This window comes from Ailuropoda melanoleuca, chromosome 4, assembly GCF_002007445.2.
Source record: "Ailuropoda melanoleuca isolate Jingjing chromosome 4, ASM200744v2, whole genome shotgun sequence".
In the NCBI taxonomy this organism is placed as follows: Eukaryota; Metazoa; Chordata; class Mammalia; order Carnivora; family Ursidae; genus Ailuropoda; species Ailuropoda melanoleuca.
Genome location: NC_048221.1, coordinates 86,430,908 through 86,448,422, shown reverse-complemented (window position 1 = coordinate 86,448,422; position 17,515 = coordinate 86,430,908). Strand labels below are relative to the sequence as shown.

Sequence of the window (17,515 nt, the reverse complement as noted above, 5' to 3'; positions counted from 1 at the left end):
CAATCTAGAGGCATACTTAATCTGGTGTGGAAGCAATCGTGATACAAGCACTTCCGATATCAAATTATGGCATACAGGGGCTTCACTATTTTCCTTAAATAACCTACAGTAATTGAATTTTTGTACAGTTGAATTTCACATGGATAAAAATTTTAAATCTGGATAAAATACTACATGTAACAATTCCAGTTTTTAAAAAAATCAGTCCATAAAACACTAACATAAAATTACAACAAAGGATGTCAATTTATTATCTACTAAAATTAAATCTACCTTGACAATTCATCATATGGAAAAGAAGACTCGGCTATTCCCTTTCAAGGAATAAGGTGTTCAAGATTCACATAACTTGTAACAGGAAGTTCTACAAAGTAAAACTTTCTGTCCTATCTCTCCCCTCATTCAATAAGATTTTAGCACCTATTTAACCATTTTTCCTCCAATTATTCTTGGCAACTTCGAGAGTCACAGAGATAATGTGTCCCACACTTCAGCCTATAAATTCCTTGACCAATCTTTTCAGTACCCAAAATCTTTTCCTCCATTCCATCTCAGCCACCAATTGCCATTGTCATACCCTAACAGCTACAGTCTAATAGGACAAAAGATGACCCATTCAAATATAGGAAGAAATTCCACTTAATTAATTTTAAAAAAAGAAAATTAAGGTATACTCCTATTTAATGTATATGGCATAATTAAAAACATATTGAGGATGTGTGCTCATTTTTTTATTAATTTTTTTAAGATTTTTATTTTTAAGTAATCTCTACACCCAGGTGGGGCTGGAACTTACAACCCTGAGATCAAGAGTTTCATGCTGGGGGCGCCTGGGTGGCTCAGTCGTTAAGTGTCTGCCTTCAGCTCAAGGCATGATCCCGGAGTCCTGGGATTGAGCCCCACATCGGGCTCCTCCACTGGGAGACTGCTTCTTCCTCTCCCACTCCCCCTGCTTGTGTTCCCTCTTTCGCTGGCTGTCTCTCTCTCTCTGTCAAATAAATAAAATCTTTAAAAAAAAAAAAAAAAAAAGAGTTTCATGCTGTACCAACTGAGCCAGACAGGTGTCCCATGTGCTTATTTTTTTTAAACTGATAAGTAAATGTGATCCAAAGGAGACCACCACCTTTATTTTGTTATTACCATTAACTACATCCTCCACAATCAAACATCTCACTCTGACTCCTACCTCCCATATTTCCAGCTCATTCAATCTGGTAGCCCAACCCCACCAACTATTCAACCTCTTTAACATATCAAAATCATTATCCTCTTCACTATTTCATTGACCATCCTACCTTTCATGTCCTTATTTCCCTCCTTTTCCATCTCATACTCCATGGTTCATCACTATAACCATTCCCACACATTCGCTTTCAATTTCCTTGCCCTTCTTTCTCTCAGTTATACATTCCTGACAAAACCCATCCCTGGTTAAATTTAACTCTGCCTAGTCTATGCCTGCACCCAAACAAGGAACATAGTTGAATTAAAATCTGCAAACTTGCCGGTTGCATTCACTTTAAATTTATGACCACAAAGTTAAGAAGCTCCTCAGCAACTACCCATCAACCCTTCTGAATTTCCCCAGTTTAATACCTCCTCTCTCCTCAATCCTTTGACATCTCTTTCTGTCACCTCTCTCTTGGCTGATATCCTCTAATATTTTTCCCTGAGAAAACAGAAGGCAACAAAAGAGAATGTCCACACCCTCATGCACCAAATCTACCAACTTACCTGCTTCTCTACCCATGTCATCTATCTCCCTTCTTATAACAATGAACTGTCCCTGCTTCTACTTAAGTTCAACCTTTCCACTTTTGTACTGGATCCTGCTCCTGTTCTATTATTCAAGGACTTTTCTCCTGAAGTTACCTCCTCTCCCAGCACATCATCAGTTTTTCCTTCTTTACTGACCACTTCCAACAGCATTCCAATGTGTGCAATACCTTCCATGTGAAAGGTATACCTTGACTCCTTGTCCCTCTCCAGATACTACCTAGTTCTCTGGTTTGTAGCAAAATTCTCCATGAGAAGTATTACACTGACCATATTCATCTCCTTTCCTCTAACCCAATCTAATCAGGCTTTCATCCCTACCTCTCTACTGAAACCACTTCTCAAAGTCACCACCTCTTTCCACCTTGCCAAATCCACTGTCATCTTGCTCAATCTCTCAACAGTATTTGACACAGTTAAACACTTCTTCCCTGATACATTTTGCACTTGGTTCCTTGGAGAATATACTCTCCTAATTTTCCTCCTACCTTACTACTGCTTGTTTTTCAGTCTTTGCTGGCTCTTCCTCTTCTTCCCTACCTCTATATGTTGAAGTGTCCCAAGGCTCAGCTCTCAGTCTTTCCTAATCTATTAAACACCACAGGAAATTTCCTATAGCCCCATGGTTATATATATTCTATCTATATACTAAGAGACTCCAATTCCTTCTCTCCCCTAACCTCGAGACTCCTATAATAAACTGCTTAATTAAGATCTCCATCTGGATGTCCCAAACTTTAAGAAAAGCAAAACTAATTCTTGATTTCCCCCTCACACCAAACCTTTTCTTCTCCAGGTGTTCCCCATCCATGTAATTAACATTGCATTCACCTGCTTGTTCAGCCATTTCTCACTTTACCTCCTATCTAATCCATCATTAAGTCCTGTCAACTATAACATCAAAAACTTTGTTTCCAGTTACACAGCTGTATACATTTGTCAAAACCTATTGAACTATACACTTAAAATTGATGCATTTTTACTGGATGCAAAAGTTTAAGTTACACCTCAATAAAGTGTGGTGGTAGTATATGTGTGTTACCTGCATATATCTGACCATTTCTCACCACTTCCACCACTACCGCCCTTCTACTTGGACTACTGCAACAGCCTCCTAACTAGTATTCCTGCTTCCATTTTTACTCATGACAATTCATATTCCACAAAGCATCCAGAATAATCTTTCTAAAATGTAAATCATATTATATCACTTCCCTGCTCATACTTCTCCAATTGCTTCCTATCCACTTAAAATCCAAAAGCCTTAGCATGACCTTAAGGCCATACATTAACTTACCCCTGCCTACTTCTCAGACCTCACCTCTTTATCATCTACCCCTTGTTCTAGAAACGATGGCCTTCCAAATACTCCTAAAACACACTCCTAAAAAAAAAGCTTGTGTCCAATTATTTTTTTAATGTACTTCAAAAGTAGGTTCTTTACACGAAACCTGATGTACCTCTATCTCACTCCATCAAATGGCCAATAGAGAAATGTTTGGTTAAACCACCCAAAGAAGTGGATCTGAATAAGTACTTATGAATGTAACTTGACCTTCATAAACCCAAGTTAATACTTAAAGTACATGCAACATTTTAATGTCCAATGGAAAACTAAATTGGGATCAGTTACAGAGAGCCTGGAATATCATATTAAGGAGTTTATATTTTATCAAACAGGCCAGCATCACAAACTTAAGCACTAGGAAGAGCTGTTCGGTTCTGTTTTGTTTTTTTACTTTTCAAATCCTGAGATCACAAGATCTCATACAAAGAGGTATGGAATAATAGAGAAAATGAGGAGTTACTTTCAGGTATACACGCACACACACACACACACCTTTTGATACCTCTACAATACTGAACCATGTGTTTGTATTACCTATTTTTAAAATAAATTATAATTAAATATACATTTTAAAACAAAAAAAGGAATTCTTACATGACATGGAAAGATAAGAAACAAATATATTTATGCCTTTTTGGGAAAAGTTTATAGTACTTTAAATACTTTTTTAATGCCATAACTGAGAATTAGATGAAATATAAAAACCTAGATAAAATATGTTCACATAGGTAGATGATACAGACACATACACAAAGTATTATACATAATGGTTCAGATATCAGGGAGCTCCTACCAGAACTGAATTCTACAACTAAATTATAACCACAACTTGTCAACTTTGAAGTAATTTCTTAAATACCTGAGAGCTCATAAAGTAAAGACTTTTCTCAGAATCTAAAAGCCTGAAGATGATAAAAGAACCAGGTAAGAAATAAACTAAGAAAAAAGATAGCACAGTCTCTTTCCCTCAAACTCATCTCCAGTGGCCAGTCTCACTACTTGCCAACAACTTTATCAATTAAGTGATTAATAATTAAATGACTTGGAGACAACAATAAGAGTGAAGTTACAAACCCCTATTATTTCCATATTAACATAGCAATCAAACAGTGATGAGGAATAGGACCTCACAGTATAGTGTCCCCTCAGATTAATAAGTCATTCAGGTTTTTGATCCTTACCTAAGTTCTAGAACCATTATAACATGAAAGAATCAGGAAGTGGACTCTATTGAACTAAAACTCACACCCCATCACCCAGAGCAAAGGTGAAATATTTTAAGACAGCAACAGAGAAAAGAACTTTGAGAAAGCAGAAGCCCCAAATCCTCTAATCTATAGAATCCATCCTTTGATCAAAGTACTGTGACTTTACTCATGGCCTAGATCTAAACAAATATCCTTAAACCCTTACCCTCATTCTGTTATCTGTCATATTCAGGCTCATAATCTATGGCCATGACAACAGAACACTGGAAACATTCTCCTCTCCTTAATCACAGAAAGAACACATTCTCCCTTGAAAAACATCCTGATTCCCATGACCCTCTTCCATTAACACATTATGCCTTTCCTGAATCTCTTGAGTTTCATCTTCATTCCCTGAGTTTCAAATTCATGCAGAAGTCAGTGTATTTGGAATATACTTTATCCTGGGGTCATGAATGGACACTTGGAAAAGTTGAAAACATTATTTTAAAATACTGCTCCTTAAACTTTAATATGCATACTGTGGATTTTACTAAAATGCAGATTCTGACTCAGTAGGTCTAGGGCAGGGTCTGAGAGTCAGCAGTTCTAACAGGTAGTTCCAGGTGTTGCAAATGCTCCTGCTTCTCAGAAAACATTTTAAGTAGCATGGTTCTAAAAGGCAATGGAACCTATATATACAGGTTACATCCAAAGACACAATCCCAATGGAATGCTGTTCTCCCTTTTTATAGTTTATTTCTTCTTCGCTATACCAGATCTATTTTCCTGTCCTCTAAACACTTGCAATTTATCTTCCATGTTATTACTATAAAATTGAAAATTCCAGAACATCCAAATGCTTCTGGTGTTAAAGCCATATCCTATCATAAAGATCTAATTTAATAGGTGTACCATAATGGCCATCCCTAAAAATGATCAACCCATCTATTCAACTGTAATCGAGTTAAATTTTCACTCTTGCTTTGCACTGAGACATATTAAAATTAACTTATATACTCTTAAGGAAAAAAAAAATTCAGCCATACTGCAAACTATGGCAAAGAAACTGATTTTGTAACTAAAGAATCATTCTATATCCCTTAAAAAAAGAGACTCAAATTTCACCATCTTAAAGTTGCTACTCCTAGTATACTGCCCAGTTAAAAAATACTTGTAGTGAGGATCTTCCTCATTTCCTAGTTTAGGTTAGTAAGCACTCAGTCTTCCAAACCAGAAACTTGGGGGTCAATCTAGGCCTTTCCCTCTCTCTCATCCCCATCTTTTCCATACCTCTGACTGAAATGACCACCAAGTCCTATCCATTTTGTGTCCTAAGTGTTCCTCTCAATTACCTGTGCTCTGCCTTAGTCTAAGCCTTATCCCCCACCTTACCTACTACAACAGTAGGCAGACATCGCTACCTCCAGTCACCCTTTCCACTATGATCCTTACTCCACATTATCATCCAAGTGATTTTTCCAAAATGCAAACCTAATGTATCTTCTGCTTAAAACCTTTCACTATCACCCACAGAATAAAGTCCAAGTCACATATAATAGTTCAAGCACATAACTTTCCATGATTGGAATCCTGCCTACCTCTCTAACATCATATCCCACTGCACTTCCCCCATCCTGCACTTGAAGCTCCATTATTAACAAACTACACTGCTTAAATTTCCAGCACATCCCATGTTATTTAATTCCTCCATACTTTTTGCATAGGCTGCTGCTGCAGTCTAGAATATCCTTCATTTCTTCCCCCTTGGCTTTCTGGCCAACTACTATGACTCTTTCAAAACCCAACTCAGATCCCAGGAAGCCATCCCAAGACCTTACCCTCTATCCTTAAAGAGTTATTTCCTCCACTGTGAACTTTGTAAGTAATAATGGCATTTATTGGGCATTTACTGTGCCTGACACTGTTCCAAGCATTTTACATGTATTAACTCATTTAATCTTCACAATAACTCTTCCTACGAAATGGTACCATTATTTCTTTTGCAGATATGGAAACTAAATCACAGAGAAATAAATAACCTGTCCCCAAGGATAACCAACTGTTAAGTGATGGAGACAGATTAAAATCCCTACATCATACATATTTGTATTATTGTACCTATCACAGTGAATTTATTTACATGACTGTCATTACCCTGAACTGTGAGCTCCTTGAGGGTGGCGACTATGTCATAGTCAATTCTAAAGCCACAGCGCCTAGTATAAAGTAGGTAATCAGTACATGCATTTCTTGAATTGCACATAAAATAACATTCCTAACAAGTCCAAGAGAAAAGCATTCAGAAACTAGTTTCCCGGGGCGCCTGGGTGGCATAGCGGTTAAGCGTCTGCCTTCGGCTCAGGGCGTGATCCCGGCGTTGTGGGATCGAGCCCCACATCAGGCTCCTCTGCTATGAGCCTGCTTCTTCCTCTCCCGCTCCCCCTGCTTGTGTTCCCTCTCTCGCTGGCTGTCTCTATCTCTGTCAAATAAATAAATAAAATCTTAAAAAAAAAAAAAAAAAGAAACTAGTTTCCCAATATTCAAATGTAATTTAAGAGTTCTAGAATAAAGCAAGTTATATTTCTCATCTAATAAAGAGAATATTAAAAAGAGAGGTAATACAGACATGAGATTACAGTCCTTGTGGACAATGAAATGGACTTATTTTTGCAGTAATACTACTTAAACACTGCAATAAATCAAAACCCAAAGGACCACTTGCTTAACATTAACTCTTTTTCTCTTACTAAATAAGAATTCTTGCTTACCATTCAAGATAGTGAAAAGAAAGCCCTAAATTTACTTTGCTCAAGTAGAAAGAAGCAAATCATAGGCCAGAACTACTAATTGCTTCCTTAAGTCTGGCCAAGAAATGTATCCCATTAGGCAATTAAAATGAAATACAGTTGCCTGACTAAGCATATAACAAAAGAATTTCTAAGGTTGTATTATGGACTGACATTCCATTATTAAAATAATGAAAAATTTTTACTGTAAGCCAAGAAAAATGAAAAATCAAGAACAAAATAAAATAGATTATCACCATCCCACAAGAATACAGATTTCCATATTATAACTATTAGAATGCATATGTCACAATAATACATATGCATGTTTACAGTATTCAATGGCATTCTCCATATGTCCTTCAAATTATAAAAAAAAACCAAAGTTATGCTAACACTAATGATGAAAGACCTCAAGACCAAATCTACCGTACTTAGTAAGCTCTCACAGTTACAGTCCTATGAGCCATACTGAAGTGCAGTAATTAAAACCCACAGGGATGGTACCAGCAGCAACAGTGCATACCACAATACTTGTTAGAGTAATCTGTTCCCTGCCCAGCTTGTACACACTCCCGCACTACAGAAAGGTGAGTCGGCTGTCAGCTGACTTTAGGCCACAGTGAGTTTAGGCCACAGCAAACTCAACCCCTAGACATGTCTTACCATTTCTTGGTACACTCAACCATCAACTCCTGGTAGGAGGCCACAAACTGGAACTTCGATGCATGTTTTCCCACACGCTGCAGTCTCTTCCAAACTGAAGCCATGATGATCAGTCACTGGAGCAGTTCTGGGTTAGTAATACAGCAGCTTTAACAAAGCAGAAGGCCCAAAGCAAAGGAGCTTTGCATGTATGTCTGTACTTTAAAAAACTCAACTACAACTTGAAATGATGTTTGGGGTCCATAAGTCTTCTCCCTGTTTCACAGGGTAAATCCCATCTTAGATGAATGGCCCAGTCAAGAACAGTATGATACACATGACAGGATGAATGAAAGGAGGTTCCCTCATGGAGACATCACCATTCCACCTCAGGGGTTATATGATGTGTAATCTGGAGGACTGAAAAGCAAAACAAAGAGAGAAAAAATATGAGAGAAGCATGAGGACTAACCACCCATGTTAGATAACACTGCAACAGACAACCTCAGTTCTCCGCATGTTTTTCAAACAATGAAACAAAACACCAACCTCAAAAGCCAGTAACATCAAGGATGCAAGACATCAAGGAAGAAATTACAATTCACACCAAAAACGTGGAGCAACACATAAGGTAATCAGCATCAACAACAATTGAGAAACCCAAGTCGGGGCCCTACCTCCCCCTCCTAGCATCACAGAAGGGAGAGCAGAGCGGGAAAGTCTAGGGATGCTGTTTAATGTCCACTGCCAGTCAGAGGGAGGAGTGGAACATTTTAAAATAAACTTTGTTTTTCAGCTGATAATTAACAGCCTCCAGTCCTAGAAGATGTGCTTGGAACAAATTAAGGAGCGAGGAGGAATGCTGTTGTTCAGTCGGAGGGGGAAATGGATGGGGAAAGAGGAGTGGAGGGAAATCTCAAGGCAGAGGGAGGGCAATGTCCCTGCTCCAGGCCACTGGGGCTCTCCACCTTCCCTGCCAACCGGAGGGAAATGGAAACTCCTGCCTGGGCGTGAAGCAATGACCAGCGGGGCAAGTGCACCGTGCGGGTGCGGTGCTTCCCTCCCCCTTCCGAAGGGAACAGTCCGCCGGAGCCTCCTTTCCTCACGCACACAGCCCAGACCCCTGCCCCACAGCGGTGGCAGGCGGTGGCTCGCCCGCGGTCCCTGTCACCCAGGCGATGCCAGAAGACCCCAGCCCGGTCCCCGACCCCCGGACCCGCCGCACGTCCACTCCCGCCCCCTCCTCACACCTCTAATCCCGCTGTCTGGCTGAGTCTGGCCCGGTTCCCTCCTCAGCGCCGCTCCTCCGTCGCCGCCGCAGCAGCAGCCGCCGCCGCCGCCACCGAGTCCTCCATCCCTGCCGTAGCCACATGGAACAGCCGAGCCAGCCGCGGCGCTCGCGGGAGCCGGGGTCTGCAGCCCCTCAGGCGGACGGCGCGCCTCACGCCCGCCCCCTCCCGGACGGAGTCGCCCCGCGACCGTCCCCCACCCTACAAAACCCTGCCAGAGCCGCCGCTCAGTGCCCAGCACCCCTTCCCCCGCCTTCCTCCTCCGCCACCATCATCATTACCTCCCCCGCCGCACCTCTCACACTAACCCTACCCACGGCGTCTCAACCTCCGTCCGCCCCGCCGCCATTGGCCCGGCACCGCGCGTGCCCCGCCCATCTCGGCGGCCGGGCCTTTCGGTGGTGGGGGCACCTCATTGGTCGACCTGGGTGCCCATAAGAGCGGCTCCACCCCCTAGCTCTGGAGGTGTTTTTTCCCCCAAGCCGGAACGCGGCGCCCAGTCTACTCTTATTTAAAAAAAAAAAAAATTGGAACCCACCCGGGACGATCCCGCCCACTCTTCTGATTGGCTTTGAGAGAGAGAGAGAAACGATAGGCGGGAGGAGTAAGGAGTGTTTATAGTGAACTGGAAGATGGTTGCTTAAGGTGGATGTCCGTCAAAGGGGCGCTAGGTGCCGGGCGGGGTTTCTGGCTGAAGTCTATGAAAGTAGAACCGGGTTTGGCTTCGCTGCAGCTGTAGGCAGCGTAGCTGCTGTGGTTTTCTCTTATGTACTCTCCTGTCCCCAGCCTAGCAGCTGAGTGCGCCTACTCCTCCGCCACAAGCAACCAGGGTGTTTGCGCACACAGCCTTGGTTTCGCCCGATTTCTCCTGGGGTTTTTTCCCTGACAAACTGAAGTAATGACCCTGCCAACCCAAGCCTAACGTTTAGTCTACTGGTCCCCAACGGGATGCAATAAGCTGAGCTAGAAACAAAATGTTTATGGCGCAATTTCTTCTTGTTCTGATTCTTCAACATTTCTTTGAATCTTTGTTTATTTTTCCGGCTATGTCCTTCTTCCCTTGTAAATGATTCGGGAGTGGCCTGCATATAAAAAGGGTGAGTGTAGGCAAAGAAGAGGATGAAATAACCAAAGGAGAGTGTGAGGGCAGGGACATTTAACCTCGTTAGAAGAGCCAAGGATCTTTTTGAGAATATGATGAAAGCTATATAGACACTAATCCAAGGAGGGAAATTTATGCAATCATAAAACACAAAATTTGCTTTCAATTTTAGGTGGTTCACAGACCTCTTGGTGTAAGGAGGGCAAAGAATGATGGGGGGGGGTCCAACAATTAACTAATAAGCAGAGTAAAGTGGAATAGAGACTGAGGAGGAATGATCAGAGAAGTAGGAGCACCCTACAAGCAATCAGCATATAGCTTGAAAAAAGAGAGGGTAGCTAACATGTAAAGAAAACAACCAGGTTGGGTCCCGGAAACAATTAAGGGCCGTTGTTAATACTAAAGATGGAGAACAGAGTGGATGGACAAAGTATCTTGAAAGTTATTAGGGTCTAGGGAAGGACTCTTTGAAGCACAGGACAGGAGGGCAGTGGTGAGTGAGAGTTGATCCCATCTACAGACACAAGAGCTAGAGAAAGAAGAGAGAGAGAGACAAGAATCAGGAGAAATGGGGAGACAGAAAGCTGGAATCCAGTATCTAATTCTATTTCCATTTTCAATAAAGTGATCTAATAATACCACAAGAACACAATGTGCATTTTGCAGAAAAGGACATAGATATCACTTATTTTGCTACAGTCTTAATTTTTAAATATTAAGGTAACCGTAATATTTATATTGATTCTTATTTTCTTACATCTTAGAGCTCTCAAGTGTCCTTCCTGAGTGGTTTACTAAGTCACTACAACCTACAGCCGTTATGATCTCATATAGTGATATATTCTTCATCGTTAACAGACTTTAAGTGTACGGTGTTTTTTTTTAATGACTAATTTACAGAAATGGTCATAAACTATTTAATCTAAGTTGCCCTTCAGGAACAACACACATGATAATCAGGAGAGTTTTGCATTCTATTTATTATTGTTCTTCAGAACTTTTCAAACTTTCTTATGTGGTCAACCTAGTTTCATTTAATACTCTTTCTCATCCTAAAAAAAAAGAGAGAGAGACTTTATTGTAAAGAAATTATCTTACAAGCAATTAGTTTTGGGGCGCCTGGGTGGCTTAGTCAGTTAATCATCCGACTCTTGGTTTCAGCTCAGGACATGATCTCAGGGTGGTGAAATCCAGCCCCACAACTGGCTCCATGCTCAGCAGGGAGTCTGATTGAGATTCTCCCTCTCCGTCTAGTCCTTCCCCAACACCTGCTCCCCCTGCACGGGCTCTCTCTAAAATAAATAAATCTTAAAAAAAAAAAAAAAAAGCAATTAGTTTTAAATTCTTGTCTTTCTTTTGAGGAAGAAGAAGAACAAGGAGAAGGAGTGTATAGAACCCCTAGGGAATTTTCTCAAGAGACTGACAAAGAGTTTCTTATAAGACAGCTTTTCTTTTTAAGGGAAGTATTTTTCTTGGATGTAAACTCTTTCATTCTCCTTGCACAGGTAGCTAAAAAGAGGCCAAGTTTCAAAATGAAGTAATTAATGGTTCACCTGGGTGGCTCAGTCAGGTGAGCATCTGACTCCTGATTTCAGCTCAGGTCATGATCTCAGGGTCCTGGGATCAAGCCCCATGTCAGGCTCCCCACTCAGCGGGGAGTCTGCTTGTCTCCCTCGCCCTCTGCTCACTCTCTTTCAAATAAATACATAGATCTTTTTTTTTTTTTTTAACGAAGTAATTAAGACCAGACCTTGACATTGTTCTGCTGCTGAGCTCAAGTTCATAGGCTGGCTCCTGGATGCTCCACCAAACAGCTACTTCTTCTCTCATAACTTTTTTTTTTTTTAAATAATCTGTCTGCTAACTAAATTTATTGAAGAATCTTCCATATAGAATATCTTAAGATATTTTCCATCTGCTTAGCTGAAAATTATTGAAAACAACTGAGTATTGATCATATAAATACTATTAATAGTACATAAAGGATACAATCCCTATTCTCAAAAGAGTTTTTGGAAATAGATGTTCAGTACATATGCAAGAAAATAACACAAATTACTTAACCTCTCTGAGTCTCAGCTTCTTATTCTGTCAAACAAATAACCATGCCTGCCTTTCTGGGATGTTGAGAATATGGAAGATATGTAGGTAAAGTACTTGATACATAGTAAACAGTCAATAAATGGTAATTAATCATGTACACCATTGTGTTGGCTTAATCAACAGTCAAAAAAAAAAACAACAACCAGACCTTCAAGGATACTTGGGCAATACTTTGTTGCTACTGAACATAGCTACCTCCAGACTAAAGAAACAGTGCATTTAACATTATTCACCTCCCATTGACTCCGTGATTACCAAGAGTGGAAAACCAATAATTTATGTGGACTCAAGATTTTATAATAATTACTAAGAACTCACCCTCAGCCCTCATGACCACCTTTCATACCATATTACCTGAGATCTTTTGGCATGCTGGAAGTTACCTTTATCTTAAGGCCTCCCATTCTCTCTACCTACCAGTGTGTATATCCTTCTGACCCTCCCCACACGTCCACAGGGGAACGGCACCTCAAACCCTTTTCTAATCCCCTATTTACTCAGGTCTTGATTTATCACCTCCTTCCACCCCAGGCTTAATCTGTGTGTCATAGACCTGTGGGTGTATATTACTTTGATTGTTCTGTTCATTTGACCAGGTGTTTAATGCAAAAAATGTATAGGTGTTTTATTTAACAGAAGATTCAACATTTAAAATAATTTCAATTTTGCCTTTAAATATCATCAAGCTCATGAAGATAGAATATGAAGAAATAAGTGGAAAATGCCATCCCAAAACTTTCAATCTTCTTTGCCATGACAATTTTGAAATTATAGAAATTGTTTTCCAGGAAGCAGCTTTGCCAGTCACTGTTTCAGAAGCCTCCAAAATGGAGATTCTAGTCTATGAAATGCAAACAAAGGCTTGAATTATGATCATTCCTGGTGATAAAATTTTTATATTTAGGTTTTACAGTTTTGCAGTAAAAATTGCCAGAGGTATTATTGCAGGATTTAACTACTAATAGAACTTATCTCTGCCTTAGTGCTAGTAATAAGTTTTACTCCCAAGAATAGCACTGCAGGCTTTTGCATTGTTTTCCAGTTACTATAGCAGTTAGACTATATACAACATTACTGCAATTTTTAACTGCTAATGATATTATTTTTTTTTAAGATTTATTTATTTATTTGAGAGAGAATGAGAGAGACAGCACATGGGGAGGGGAAGAGGGAGAGGGAGCCGGAGAATCTCAAGCAGGTTCCACGAATAGCACAGAGCCCAATGAGGGGCTTGATCTCACCACCCTGAGATCATGACCTGCCGAAATCAAGAGTCCAGCATTTAACCTACCGAGCCACCCAGGCACCCCAAAATTATTTCTTTCAAGCCCATAGTAAAAAAATTTACTCCTGATGATTCTACATCAATTCTTATGTCCTAAAAAAAAAAACTCACTGTGGCAGGCTAATACTTTCAAAATATTAACTGGTGGTTCCTGTAGTAGTTGTTTTTCCAGGTACTTCTTTTTATCCTATTGGCCTTTCTTCTCCTAGACCCCACCCTAATCCACCCTCAGCATCATACCCATCCTCATTTAGGCTGGTCTTTGCTCATTGTTTCAGGGAAGGAATGTAACAGAATGCAGAGAAACAGGAAATTTCCCCCTGGTTTGGAGTTTCAAAATTGTAGCCCTTTAGGGAGTAATGAAATGGATCCTTTTAGAGACCCACACTGTTCAGTAGGATAACCTCTAGCCACTAGTGTTCAATAGTTGAATATGGCTAGTTCAAATTGAGATGCTCTAAGTATAAAATATACACCAATTTCAAAGACTCAGCATGTAAAAACAGAATGGGATATATCTTATAAATAATTTTTATAATAATTTTTATATTGATTATGCATTGAAATTATAATATTTTGGATATATTGGGTTAAATAAAAGACATTAAAAATTAATTTCACCTGTTACTTTGTTTTTTTTAATGTGGCTACAGGAAAAATTTAAATTTATATTGTACGTGTGGCTCACATTATATTCCTATTGGACAGTGCTGCTAAAGACAAGAGTAAAACTTCCTTTTATAAAGAAGAGAAATGGATTTCCTCAACAAGAAGCGGGAGAAGAGTTGGGAGGAAAGTATTGTGAAGCTAGATGCTGGTGGGTCCCTGAGAATGGGACTTACTACACCATTCTCTATTCTGGCACAAGCTGTGGAGAGGGGCAACTGAAATAGCAGGATCTATCTATGGTATGTGAGAACTGAGAGAGATAACTTAACATTCTTTTTCCTTGTTCAGGCCAAAGAGAGGAGGCAAGACCCTAAAGAGAAGAAAAAGCTGAATTGTGTGTCTAGTCCAGCCTAGACTTCAGAGTACAGTTCAATAGAACTTTCTGTGATGAACAAAATGTTCTATACCTGGCTGTCCAATATAGTAGCTTCTAGCCACTTGGGGCTATTGAGCACTTGAAATGTGGCTAGTGTAACCGAGAAACTGGAGTGTTAATATTTAATCTTAATTAATTTAAATTTAAATAGTCACATGTGGCTCATAGCTACCATAATGGACAGTGAAGCCCCACATAGTACCATGAAGGTTCTGGAAACCCAACATGATGATTTCCAGACACCCAAAAGGGCGCAAGGACAATGGAAACCACCAGACCTAAAGAGGCCTTGCTGATACACCAAGATTGACCCAGCAGCAATCTGTGGGGATGTCTGCTACTGAGGAAGGATGCAGATTGGAAATCTTGGGAAAACCAGCATGGTAGAGGAGGAGAAAGGATCAAATGCTCCATCCCCTTCCTCTGACACCCTGATACTGTGTAAACCCACTCAGTTTAGATGTAGTCCCTGCTATATTGACTACGATTACGTGTCTGCCACCCCTTGTGAAGTCAGAGTTTGAAATAGATATTGAGTTGAGTTATAGAAAAAAGAAACCTAAACTGAATTCTTTTAGATTGAGATTTGTACCTGCTATAAAACCTCAAGTAATAATTCTAAAAAAATACTTAAAAGTTAATATATATTCTCTTAAAAGACAGCCTTTTTTTTTTTTCTCTATATCAGAGGACCCAAATTCTTTGGTTGACATGAAAGCATAGAAAAGCTGCAAAAGAAAACCATCTTTTGGGCCACCTGGGAGGTGCAGTCGGTTAAGCACCCAACTCTTGGTTTCGGCTCAGGTCATGATCTCAAGGTCATGAGATAGAGCCCCATGTTGGGCTCTGCACTCAGTGTGGAGTCTACTTAAAACTCTCTCTCCCTCTCCCTCTGACTCTCCCCGGGGCGCTCACTCTCTCTCTGTCTCTCTTTCTCTCAAGTGCGTGCTCACTCTCTTTCAAATAATAAATAAATAAATAAATAAGAAAAGAAAACCATCTTTGAACTAAAAAGAAAGTATCCTTTTGTGAAATTGTTTCCATGCTAGTTTCCCATGAACAAATCTTTGCAGTTAGCCATATGAACCTTTGGCACATTAAGTCTGAGATGACACTAATTCCGGAACCTAACTTACATGCTAACAGCCCAATTTTGGCCAATTTCATAGCACCTAGGAAAGGCTAACCTGGGCCCGGTTGGTGGAGACAGAGGAGCAACCTTAACCGCCTTGAAATTCAGATAGAGACAGAAGCAAGTCTATAGAAAGTGTCCTTTGGTGATTCAGTAGGCCAGTCTCCTATTGTTAATCCGGAGCAATATGTTGAATGATTAGAAGGCTCAGAAATCCTCAAGAATTATTACAGGCATGGATAATATTCAAAATGTGTATACTCATAAGGTAGCAATAATACCACAATGACATTAACCATTCGAGTGGATGACAGCCATAAACCATTGGCCCCACTGTCCTATTGTGGACCAACTCTTGACGCTAGAGAACACTTGCTGGTCTGCACCATCCTCTCAGTCTGACCTTTCAAATTACTTGAGATAATCTAGGGATGGTGCAGTCCCAGTGCACCGAGACTGTGTATGTCAAGGTAGGTGTAATTATGAGATCTTTACACATCACAAATAAGTGGACCATTACCAGAAGTATTGCAGCAAAGGTCTGAGTTGGAATGAGGAACCCTTTCTGAGAAAGTTTTTGCTAAATTCAATAAATGTATCTCCTATAAAGTCAGTAGGGATTCTTCACCAAGGTCTATTGGTCATTTCCCATGAAATGTTAAGAGTGTTTGATGAATCATTAAAATAAACTGACCTCTGCTTCTTCTATGTTTTCAAAAATTGGAATAAATTCCAGATAACCAGATAGAGCATCCAGCCAGTGTTTTCCTCTGAATAATTCCTGGATGACTATATTTAGTGTGAACAAGATAATAAAATGAATATCTTCTGAAATAATTAGGTTAAACAGGAGAGCCAAAGAAAAGCAGTAGGAATTCACAGTTTGGGAAGGCACTGAATACCCACCATGTGGCATTAAATCAGAGCATTTCCATCTCAAACAATGAAAAACAAAACAAAACAAAACAAAAACAAAAAACAGCAGCTAGCTGAAATCAGGTAGAATCCCACTTACCAGGGCACTAGGCATGAGCCAAAGGAAAGAAGCCTTCTGCAGAAGCTTGTCCCAGATGAGTCGAAATGGAAAATGAACACAGCTTTCAGAGGGTAGAACTCATGCGCAGTTTGGGCGATCTGCTAAGCAAGCCAAGGTGAAGAAAAATTCCAGGGTAAGGGCAATAACATGGGAGCCAGAGAGAGATGCAGTATCATTCCAGATCTCTCTTTTTACAGCAAATCACCAAATTACTGACTGGACTTACAGAGAGTAGAACATAGCCTGCTAGCAAAGAGGACTTTGTGAAATCTGCTGGATATTTCTTCACATTTTGTAACAAATTTTGGATGCTATTTTTCAATATTCCCAATAATGAATCGCTGATATTTTTCTCCAAAGAAAGTCAACTGTTGCGCAAGTTATGTTTTTTGTGCCATGGTTCAGTCTTCTCAAGAAATCCTGATATCGTTATTAAAACCATGATATTTATCCTGAAGTAAATTTAGTCTATTTTATTTTTTTAATATTTTTTTATTATATTATAATATAATAAAAGTTAGTCACCATACAGTACATCCCTGGTTTTTGATGCAAAGTTCCATGATTCATTAGTGGCGTATAACACCCAGTGCACCATGCAATACATGCCCTCCTTACTACCCATCACCAGCCTATCCCATTCCCCCACCCCCCTGCCCTCTGAAGCCCTCAGTTTGTTTCTCAGAGTCCATAGACTTTCATGCTTCATTCACCCTTCTGATTACCCCCCTTTCTTTACCCCTTTCTTCTCCTTCCGATCTTCCTACTTCTTATGTCC

At 40.0% G+C, this 17,515-nt stretch overlaps 1 protein-coding gene across 1 annotated transcript in view; it reads right to left on the bottom strand.

Moving 5' to 3' along the window:
• The window catches only part of EHBP1 (EH domain binding protein 1), a 244,034-nt gene extending 234,725 nt beyond the window's left edge, over nucleotides 1-9,309 (bottom strand). The window contains exons 1-2 of the mRNA XM_034657273.1: nucleotides 8,996-9,309; nucleotides 7,767-8,165 (exon numbers count right to left, since the gene is read on the bottom strand). Coding sequence (XP_034513164.1) covers nucleotides 7,767-7,870 — 104 coding nt within the window. The 5' untranslated portion in view covers nucleotides 7,871-8,165; nucleotides 8,996-9,309. The remainder of the gene's footprint in view (nucleotides 1-7,766; nucleotides 8,166-8,995) is intronic.
• Nucleotides 9,310-17,515: the final 8,206 nt, after the last annotated feature.